Consider the following 10198-nt stretch of genomic DNA (forward strand, 5'->3'; position numbering starts at 1 on the left):
GTCGAATAGAAGAATGCAGTAAAACAGGTTGAAAACAGGAGGAAACGATCTCTAAATTTTAGAGTCCCTAGAAGAGTGTCGCTTGTGTGACAGATGCTGGAAAAGACCCTATACTAGCACTAGTGCAATTCTGCCTAAGAGCTTGTCGGCCCTGGTTTATCCCCTTCCTTCTTCTCTTGGCGGCAAGTCAGAGTATTGTTCGCAACGTGCAACGGAAAAGTTGGATGCAGAATTAGTTGTACTTTTGTTTCTTCTGGAGACTGCTGGAGACTTTCGATAACGATGGAAGACAACTGTGTTGTCAGCGATAATGTAAGTGTTAATGTTACATGCAACGGTAATCCAAGTTCCGCCATAGGTAAGTTCGAAATAAACATATTTGTGTACTCACGTTTATTAGATTGATAATAATTTAAAAGTTTACTAAAAATAGAACAATTCATAGACATGTTTTTCTCTTTTGTTAAAAAATATGTATGACAATTATGGCTATGATCTAAAGGATCATAAAGATATTTGAACATTTCTTCTTTATCTTATTTGCAATATCGAGATCTTTAAATATTTTGCTGATCAGCATTTTTTATATGGCAATATTTGAACATTCTTACTGTGCGTCAAGCTAATATATCTCATCTTACTTCGCAGAAGACACATTAATTGCCGATAATGTTACATTCAATAACGCTCCATTGCAAGAACAAAATGAAGAACCAAATAGAAAAAGAAGTCGCAATAAGGCTGAACTTGAAAGCAAATTGCTCGCCGAGGAGGAATATAATCGCCAACACGATGAAAAAATATACAAGCAATTGATGCATTTGTTAAATAAGAGCCAATTTTATTCGAATTATTTAGTAGATAAAGTTCAGAAATCCATGAAGAAAGCGAAAACCACTAAAGAGAAAAGTACAGCAAGTTTCGTTAACGATGAAAATATACCACCACCACCACCAACAAAGAGGAGACTAAGGAGGGCTAATATAAACAGATACAATATACAAAAATACATGCCTACAGACGTAAGTAATGTGACAATCTTTCGTCAGTATTTGAGTATTTTGAGTAATAATATTATTAATACTCAAGTATTAAGTATTAATGTATTATTTAGTTGTTAATAAAAATTTAAATTTTATTAGATATTAATGTATCAAGTATTGGCATTGAGTATCAATAAATCATAATATTTAAATATTAATATTAATATTTAAGTATAATTTAATTTGATCAAATTATAGATTAAAGAGCAAATACAAAATAGAGACAAAAACAATCTGAGTGCGGAAGAGAGAGAAGCAGCATTGTCTGCAGATTCAGACAACGAAACGAAAACAACAACATCAACCAGCGACGTGGCCGTTACACCAAAATATTTTCATGGCGCTCTGCGCGATTATCAGCTAACGGGTTTGCAGTGGTTGAAAGTGCTTTATGAAAATGGCTTGAATGGAATTTTAGCTGATGAAATGGGGCTTGGGAAAACGATACAGGTCATAGCTTTATTCTGCCATCTCATAGAGAAAGAACAAGCTGGACCTTACTTAATAATCGCGCCTCTTTCAACTTTACCGAATTGGCTGATGGAATTTGAAAGATTCGCTCCCGACATACCAGTTGTGACATTCTACGGCAGCGAATTCGAAAGGCAGTGCTTACGTACAAAAATCAAAGATAAATATCCGATTGCTGATGCCGATGGTTACACGACCCAACCCGTTGTAATTACAACCTACGAAATACCATTGCGGGAAACTAAATTCCTTCAGTCTCAGAAATGGAGATACATTGTAGTAGACGAAGGGCAAAGAATAAAAAATCCTGACTGCATACTGGTCAAGTATGTCATTGCTTATTGCATTATTAAGTACGAATTTACAATTTTAGAAATTTTTGAGGAATCGTTTTTTTACCACGTGCATTTTTCATCAATATTTTTATTCTAGAATTAAAATTAATTAATGTTATATTATTAACTCTTTTTTTTAGTATTCTGAAAACGGTACAGTCCATGAACAGACTGATATTAACTGGGACTCCACTCCAGAACAATTTAGCCGAGCTGTGGTCTCTTCTGAATTTTTTACTGCCAGAAATCTTTGACGATCTGGCCGTTTTCGAGTCGTGGTTCAATATTTCAGAACTGCAGAAAGAAGGCACTGGAAAATTGCTGAAGCAGGAGGAGGACAAGCAGGTATTAATGATAATGCGCGATATCTTGAAACCGTTCATGTTGAGGCGGGAGAAAACCGAGGTTTGCCTCGAGATTCCTTCTAAGAAGGAGGTGATTGTTTACGCACCGCTCACGGAACTACAATACGATCTCTATAAGGCTGTATTAACTCATAACATCGAAATATTGAGCAAAATTAAAACAGAGTCGATCATACCAACTATTGATGGTAAAATGCCAAAAAGACGATGCTTTCTAAGAAGCCCTTATGGATCAGCTGGGAACAGTTCTCAGGATAATACATTGTCGTTGTCATCGGATGCTTCGTTAGAGGAGAAAGAGATCGGTAATATTAGTAACATCGCTGGTTGGGAAACTATGAAGCTTAAAGATAAAAAAAATTTGTTAATGTGGAAACAGTATACCGATGTTACGGAACGTAATAAAGATTTTTTAATCAACATCCACGGGTCTTACAGATGTAAGTATTATTATTGTGTCAATGTGACGTTTATACATCCATAGTTCTTATTTTATATTTCATATTTTACATCAGTAATTTAATTTGTGCTATTTTAGACCCGTTGTACAGGAAGATCGTAAATCATCCATATTTAGTTCATTGCCCGTTGGACGATGTTGGTTTACCAAAAATCGATGAAGAGTTGATCAGATCTTCCGGTAAACTTTTAGTGCTGGATGCCATGTTGGCGAAGCTCAAAGCGCAGGGCCACAAGGTTCTGTTATTTTCGACAATGACCATGATCCTGGACATGATCGAAAATTATCTCTCGTTACGGGACTACTATTACGTGCGATTAGACGGCATGACTAAAATCGACATGAGAAAGGAAAATATTCAGACCTTTAATAACGATTCGGATGTGTTCCTGTTCCTGATATCTACCAGAGCCGGTGGCATTGGACTAAATTTAGCGAGTGCCGATACCGTTATTATATACGACAGTGATTGGGTACGCTTATATATTCATAATTGTTTTACACTTTCTGGCATTTATATTTTCATTCGTGCGCTTCTTTAAACAGAATTTTCATTTTATTATAGAATCCACAAGTAGACATACAAGCTATGGCGCGATGTCATAGAATAGGACAAACGAGACCGGTGGTTGTTTACAGGCTGTGCACTAAAGGAACGATTGACGAGATAATCATTAACCGTGCCGACACCAAGCGATTTTTGGAAAAAGCTATTATATCAAAAGAATGGACGTGGAATGGTCTTGACAAAAAAGAGTCCTTGTTGAAACTGATGGAGCTAATTAATTCCAAAGAATACGAGGTTGTTAAATCTAAGAAAGAAGGTAAGTGTTAGATAATCTGTGTAATGACTAAAGTATGTATACAGGAATGAGAATTTCTAAGACCAATAAATCGATCTTTTTTTTTTAGTCTTTACAGAGGCAGAGTTAAACAAACTCTTAGATAGAAGCGATATGATATGAATCTGATGACACCAAGTAGTTTAGTTTAAAGTAATATTTATTTTGTGGTTATCGTCGAAAAGTATGTGTAAAGATATAACTTTTTTTATAATTATGAATAGGTGATAAAAATAAGTGGCTGTTTTTGTATTTTTATATAAATAATTTATTCAATTGTCTAAGAAAATATATTTAAATTAATTAATTAAGGCCCTTACTCTATGTTTTACACATTTATTGTATAATGCGCAAAAGTTGTGGCAGTAGATATCTCTTTTTCCTTCTTTACATAAAATTACAAAACAAATTTTAACACGATATCGTAATTAAATCTTGTGTTATACATATAAATCAAAATTTATTAGATTTCATGCGAGTCTTCAAGGGGTACCTATATTTGCACGATTGAGCTAATTGTTCGCGAAATTCAGCTTCCAATTTTATGTATGCTCCACCTGTTTCAGACACGATTAGCTTAATATTCATGTTCCATGCTTCGGTTAATACGATTATACAGGAGAAAAACGTACCAATAGGCTGCTTCGCCTTATGGCCCTGTTGTTGCTTGTAAGATTTCGAGAGTAAGTTTTCAGTAACGGTTCTTTTCGTCAAGAGAGCTATCATCTGCGTCGCTGCCCTTTCCTCAAAGTCCCTTTGATTATCTTGATTGCGCCTTACGCTCAAGTTACTGCTCCAACATCTAGCGCTGCTCCTATAAATAGTAATATATAAAATATATTCCCTTAGATTTTAAGAATGCTCCGCGTTTTTTTTTTATTCACTGCATGCAGCGTTATGTTACTTCTGATTATTCGGACGCTTTGCTTTCCCCATCGACTTCAATGTGCACAGCGTATTGGATTCCTCACTGTAATACGACTCTTCATCTATGCTGCTGTCTTCGCGACTCGCGGTTCCGCCATCGTCCTCGTCATCCTCGTCCACGATTGAAGAGGTGGAAGACGAAACGGTAGTTATGGAGATTTGCCGACGCAACTTTTGCAACGATTTTTGCGAATCCTGCACCTGGAGCAATCGACGGAGTCCCGAGCCTCCCCAAATTCTACCTGCTTGCGAAGATAAAACATTTTTCCCTGCGTTATAATAACCTGATCTTGAGCGCGTACGATGCAAAAGGAGGTATAAATGGCAATTTATACCGAGCAAACCAAGCTTTGGTCTCTGTGGCACAAGTTCTATACCATGCCACCACATTGTATCCTTGCACACTAATTTGTCTGTGCGAAGAGACGGATCCCGTGTCACCAGTCGTGTGATCTTCTCGGGGAAGAAGAGCTGCGGGGGTTCGACAGTTATTATTTCTCTATACGCTGTCAGAATATTTAATATATTTAATTCTTTTTGGCTCTTTATATCTGGCGTGTGTTCCTAAAAAAAATGATAAAAATCGTAAGGAAACAGGATCTTTTTATGATGTATTTTCTCTTATATTCAAGTTCTCTTTATTTATATTTAATAATGAAATAACATCCTCCTTTGTAGACGCAAAATTATAAAAGATATGTAACGCTGATACCAACTTTGTACCTACATCCGCCTTGACTTGATAGAGCCTCGAATCTATAGGCACGTTGACTACAACATGGATATCTTCCTAATGGAAAGGGCGTCGGTCGTTGTTGCTCATTCACGAAGAATTGCGCAAGTTCTGGGTGATAACAACACCAATCGATCTGATGTACCGGGAAGTATACGTTGCACTGCTGGCAGAACAAGAAATGGCAATCTCCCCACAGTTTCCAATAGACCTTACGCCAAGAGCGTAATTCCGAGCGCAAGGTAACGACATAATCGTTCAACGTCCATGTCAAATCTCTGTAAAATAATGAAACAGAAAAAATTATATTTTCTACGTATTATTTTGATATTTATAGAAATATTCTCGTATACCTGACATGTTTGCTCTGAACGACTCCCTTGGTATCGATCTTCATTGCGCTTGGAATGCAAGGCACAAAGTCCGAGATTGACTGTATAACGATCTTACTGCACTTTCCACATTTAAATAGCGTGGCCAGTGAACTGTAATGCCCCTTTTTATTATCCGGAGTGGTCTCTACCAGTGACGTTATTAATTTACAAAACAAGCGACTTTGGATTTTATCCTTCTTATCTTTTAACGCTTCGATATCTTCATTGGTAAATAATTCAGCCAATCTACAAAATTACTCAGAGTTTTAATCGAACAATCGATGGCAGGAAACGAGGGCCTTGGCAGAATATTAGAATGCATAGTTAAAATAGTTTCAACTATATCTAAATTGTAGCGTTAATGAGATACGTGCCTTGTGAGAAGATTGTCGTCTAAACATGATAGGATCGACGACGTCTTTAAAATATCTGACGTATTGTCGTGGCAATATTGAAGGCAAATCTCTAAAAGTGGCTCCATTTGCAGGAAGCAAGCAGATACCATAATCGGAATGACATTACTCGCCTCCAGCACTGGCCACTCCGACTTCTTTATCAGATCCTTTTTCACCCATCTCATCAGCCAGTCGAAAATAACAACGTCACAATGTACCGATATGTCTATCTCATCAAGCTTCTGTCCTGCCGTCACGTCAGCAAAATAGCACATCTTTTGTATGAGAAGCTTCTGAGGACATCGGAAGTTTTTCTTCATATTTTTATCTTCATCGTATACATGGATCTCGACTTCATTTCTAAAATATGACGAATGCAAAGGTAATAACGCTTGTCTTTTAGACAACTACTATTTATTATCCGCTTGTATGACAAACTTTTTCATAGAATTTTAATGGAATACATACTCTAACGACTTCTTGCTCATCTTATTCTTTTCTTTATCCTTTTCTTTAGGAGCCGAGGCTGTTATCTTGGTTTCAATTACATTACTCAATGAGGAACTCTTTTTAACATCCACGGCAACATTAGACCTCTTGATAACGGGCTGTGATAGCGCAGATTTTGGGAGCATGTATGGCAGAACGGAATCCAGTAAGCCTTCATGCAAGATATCTCTGAGATTTTCCTTCATGATTTTCGCTAAACCATGTTCGATTTCTTCTGCACACTCCGTCTTTCCTTGTTTAGTGCAGACTTGGCTTTCCGATGACTGATCTACTTCTTTAATATTATCCTCTGTCCTTAAACATTTATCAGAACTGTTTCCTGCATTAGATTTAGATTCCTGGACGGAGTCGGCCTCATTAGACGGTTCATGATTGATGTTACGGGACGTCGCAGAGGACTGCAAACTCATTACGCTTTCCGATACACATGGATACGTTCCTTTATCCTTCATTGTCTGCAGCAACAAATCTTGAATAGAATTGTCGCTCTGTTGTTCTCGTATGTGGACATTGTAGCTATTACTGATTGCTTTATCATCTTCGTGTGCTCCCTGATCCAAAGTGATCCTTGCTAATTCATTCCAATCAATTTCACTGTTTGCACTCAGCATCGTGGCTAGATCTTCGCAGTTATCATTGACTTGGTACGCAGTTTTCATGAACTCAAAGAACGCTCCGATCGTTAGCTTCGAGTGCTTCTCTTCTTGGAGATTTCGCAATCTTTCAGCTAAGTTTATAAAATGCTCATTATTACAATCATCCATAGTTCTCACGTTGCAATCACGATGCAATTCAACCCATTTTACAGTACAAATATTAACCGACTCATTCCCAAGTGTTTTCTACTCATACACATATATCACATACAGGCGTAAAATGCGGCAACAAAAATCGTGCTAAAATCGTACGGCGTTAGACGAAGGCGCAGAAATCATCAAAATATTTCAAAATAACTATGTGGCGTCCGATATCTAATTTTGGTGCAATCTAGCGTACCGGTGAGCCTACGTATACCTTCGTTAGTCGTCGATGCACATGATCTCAGTATCGCGTGTGCATTTAAAGGTACGTTATTAACTTTGTGCGACTCCATGGTTTTAAATAAATTATACGCTCGCACTGCTCTCGTAACGGTTACTCGTGTAATTAACGTAATTAATGTTCCACGTTAGTACATCGTATCTCGACGTGTAAATGTGTCATACAAATATTTGTGAAAATTGTCACAAGAATTTTATTATAAATACGATACGAATTATCGTCGGAGGTATAATAAATTGTGTGAGCTGTGTCAAGTGATTATATATCGTCAAACATATGTTAAGTACAAAAATTGCATACAGCTGTCAGTAACTGACAGTTGGAAACCATGGTTATGGTTTAGTCGATATAATCGATATATTTCTACACGAGAGTATTTTGAAGCATTCGTAGCGCTAAGTGCACCGCGAACCATGTAGCCGTGGTGTCACACCACCTCGTGGTGCTCGCCAGTGCTCGCCGTGCTCGGTTTGCTCCGAAATCACGTGACTGAAGCTCGACGCCGACGTCTGCTCGCTCGCGTCTACAACGCAGCAGATATCGAGTTACAGGATCGCGCTGATCTTTGTCTTCTGAATGCAGTCAATCTTTACGTGAGAAAAGGAGATACATGTAAGTACAAAACTCCAAAACACTCGATCTTTATCGATAATTATTGCTATATCTTTATTTTCGTGTTATTACAAACCCGACGTTTCTTACATTTTGTCTTTATGACAACAGATTTAATATTTTTATGTATATTCTTGCAGGTTAAGGAGTTTTTTAAAAATTTTATTTCGCTGCTTTATTTAATGTATATTAATATCTAATATTCAATACCCACCAAAAATGAGCAAACGAACGCAAGCAAGTGAGAGCGATATCTTAAAAATAGGCCGAGTTTTGAACGACACTGCCAGGCCTTTGAAGGAGAGATTCCGTGCCTTATTCACTCTGAGGAACGTGGGTGGTGCAACAGCGATAGAGCAGATCCATGCTTGTTTCAAGGATCAATCAGCGCTGTTAAAACATGAGCTTGCGTATTGCCTGGGACAAATGCGGGATCCTGCGGCCATTAAGATCTTAACTGGTGTCCTGGAGGATCTAAAGCAGGAACCGATAGTACGCCACGAGGCAGGTAGGTGTCTAGTGCATGTGAGTTTTCAGTTTCCTGATTGTTTTTATAATATAATAAAAAAATATCCATTTTTTGTTGATTAGGAGAGGCATTGGGTGCTATCGGTGACCCAAGTGTAATCCCGTTGTTGAAAAAATACCGTGACGATCCCTCGCCTGAAGTAGCGGAAACTTGTGAGCTGGCTTTAGATCGGATCAACTGGCTGCGATGCAATAAAAGAAGGGACTTTCCAAACAAATATTCAACTGTCGATCCCGCACCACCAATGGACAGACTGGAAGTGATAGAAAGAATGCGAGAAATGGAAAGTACGGGAAAAATGGAAAAAACGCGAAAACAAATGGGAAAAATGAAAGTTATTACAAACGACGTTTGTTTCTTAAAAACTATTTTATTGGATGAGAATGACTCACTGTTTAACAGATACAAGGCGATGTTCTTACTGAGAGATATGGACACTCAGAAAAGCGTTCAGGCACTCACTAAAGGTAATTGAAAATTATTATAATATTATTTTTGTAAGACAAGGATAATAACATCACATATTAATTAATGAAAAAATGCTCTGTTTCTCTACGAAGGTTTGAAAGCCGGCAGTGCTCTGCTCAGGCATGAAGTAGCATTTGTGTTAGGACAACTTCAAAACAAATCAACTATATCGGCACTGCGGGCGTCATTGGAGAACACGGAGGAGCATGAGATGGTCAGGCACGAATGTGCGGAGGCACTGGGAGCTATTGCCACTCCCGAATGCTATGCGATATTGAAAAAATATCTCGATGACGATAAAAGAGTCGTACTTGAGAGCTGCATCGTCGCTCTGGATATGTGTGACTACGAGAACAGCACGGAGTTTCAATATGCGGACACCTTGGCCAATCTCGCTACCGCGTAACAGCTTTGTGACGTTATCGAAATATGCATCTGCGTTGTAACATAGTTCTTGACCAAAGCAAAGAGAAATGCCAGTTATTCTCAATTCTTATACGTATATGTGACAATATAATTGTATAAGTTTATATCTGGTATGAAGTTAAGAAGAAAATTACATTCCTTATTTTAAATATACACTTTCCTCTCTTTCCTTAGATTTAACCCTTGGATTTTCTTATCTCAAATTAGCTAGTTCTACTTCGACCTGCAGTGTCGACGAAAATTTGAATAGAAAAGTTCATGTTATTCTAAACATGAAACAACAATTATATTATTAGAGAGCTTGATATTAAAAAAATTAGGTGTTTTAAGATATAAAGATACATAAAATATTAAAAGATAATTGTATATATAAATATATATATATGTGTGTTACATTTTTCCTAAAATTACAAAAATGTTTATAAAATTATATACGGAATGATGAATGATACACTTCCGTATCTGTACATGTACGTCAGTGACGTTCGCTGCGCATGCGTCAAAAAACCGGCCCGTCACAACGCTGTCACAGGTTTCGAATTTTTTTGATAATTAATCTAATGCAGTGTGATATGATAATATGCCGAATCGATCATAAAGTATGTATGTATTTTGTCGTCACGACATTTCTTTTTCAAGAAAATTGTAAAATCGACAGATTGAATCG

The 10198-nt window shown here is 37.3% G+C and overlaps 3 protein-coding genes across 7 annotated transcripts; 2 read left to right on the top strand and 1 right to left on the bottom strand.

Moving 5' to 3' along the window:
* Window positions 1–150: 150 nt before the first annotated feature.
* Window positions 151–3924, top strand: LOC105283266 (lymphoid-specific helicase). Of its 3 annotated transcripts, none has more exons than XM_026974872.1 (7): window positions 151–358; window positions 649–1022; window positions 1242–1867; window positions 1990–2654; window positions 2753–3147; window positions 3240–3498; window positions 3587–3924. In XM_026974872.1, exons 1-7 carry the CDS (start codon window positions 283–285, stop codon window positions 3637–3639), a joined length of 2448 nt encoding a protein of 815 aa, XP_026830673.1. In that variant the 5' UTR covers window positions 151–282; the 3' UTR covers window positions 3640–3924. The 3 variants fall into 3 exon arrangements, with proteins under 3 accessions (XP_026830673.1, XP_019888514.1, XP_026830674.1); XM_020032955.2 differs by having other exon boundaries at window positions 1242–1840; XM_026974873.1 differs by having other exon boundaries at window positions 151–312.
* On the bottom strand, window positions 3792–7796 carry LOC105283264 (uncharacterized protein KIAA1841 homolog). 3 transcript variants are annotated; one of them, XM_011345883.3, is made up of 9 exons: window positions 7470–7796; window positions 6414–7182; window positions 5925–6305; window positions 5530–5796; window positions 5160–5454; window positions 4779–5007; window positions 4421–4685; window positions 4149–4330; window positions 3792–4073 (listed from the first exon to the last, which is right to left on the bottom strand). In XM_011345883.3, exons 1-9 carry the CDS (start codon window positions 7546–7548, stop codon window positions 3970–3972), a joined length of 2571 nt encoding a protein of 856 aa, XP_011344185.2. In that variant the 5' UTR covers window positions 7549–7796; the 3' UTR covers window positions 3792–3969. The 3 variants fall into 3 exon arrangements, with proteins under 3 accessions (XP_011344185.2, XP_011344184.2, XP_011344183.2); XM_011345882.3 differs by having other exon boundaries at window positions 4421–4688; XM_011345881.3 differs by having other exon boundaries at window positions 4421–5007.
* Window positions 7797–7947: 151 nt separating this feature from the next.
* Window positions 7948–9684, top strand: LOC105283265 (deoxyhypusine hydroxylase). The gene is made up of 4 exons (XM_011345884.3): window positions 7948–8108; window positions 8249–8616; window positions 8700–9104; window positions 9198–9684. Exons 2-4 carry the CDS (start codon window positions 8328–8330, stop codon window positions 9509–9511), a joined length of 1008 nt encoding a protein of 335 aa, XP_011344186.1. The 5' UTR covers window positions 7948–8108; window positions 8249–8327; the 3' UTR covers window positions 9512–9684.
* Window positions 9685–10198: the final 514 nt, after the last annotated feature.

This window comes from Ooceraea biroi, chromosome 14 (genome assembly GCF_003672135.1).
Source record: "Ooceraea biroi isolate clonal line C1 chromosome 14, Obir_v5.4, whole genome shotgun sequence".
NCBI lineage: Eukaryota > Metazoa > Arthropoda > Insecta > Hymenoptera > Formicidae > Ooceraea > Ooceraea biroi.

Excerpts from the sequence above, each read along its gene's own strand:
- LOC105283264 (XM_011345881.3), bottom strand. The coding sequence starts at position 7,548 with ATGGAGTCGCACAAAGTTAATAACGTACCTTTAAATGCACACGCGATA. Across the intron at positions 6,306-6,413 it reads ATGAGCAAGAAGTCGTTAGA|AAATGAAGTCGAGATCCATG; the intron begins GTATGTATTCCA and ends GTCATATTTTAG. Across the intron at positions 5,797-5,924 it reads GACGACAATCTTCTCACAAG|ATTGGCTGAATTATTTACCA; the intron begins GCACGTATCTCA and ends GTAATTTTGTAG.
- LOC105283265 (XM_011345884.3), top strand. The coding sequence starts at position 8,328 with ATGAGCAAACGAACGCAAGCAAGTGAGAGCGATATCTTAAAAATAGGC. Across the intron at positions 8,617-8,699 it reads GATAGTACGCCACGAGGCAG|GAGAGGCATTGGGTGCTATC; the intron begins GTAGGTGTCTAG and ends TTTGTTGATTAG. Across the intron at positions 9,105-9,197 it reads CGTTCAGGCACTCACTAAAG|GTTTGAAAGCCGGCAGTGCT; the intron begins GTAATTGAAAAT and ends TTCTCTACGAAG.
- LOC105283266 (XM_026974872.1), top strand. The coding sequence starts at position 283 with ATGGAAGACAACTGTGTTGTCAGCGATAATGTAAGTGTTAATGTTACA. Across the intron at positions 1,023-1,241 it reads AAAAATACATGCCTACAGAC|ATTAAAGAGCAAATACAAAA; the intron begins GTAAGTAATGTG and ends ATCAAATTATAG. Across the intron at positions 3,499-3,586 it reads TGTTAAATCTAAGAAAGAAG|TCTTTACAGAGGCAGAGTTA; the intron begins GTAAGTGTTAGA and ends TTTTTTTTTTAG.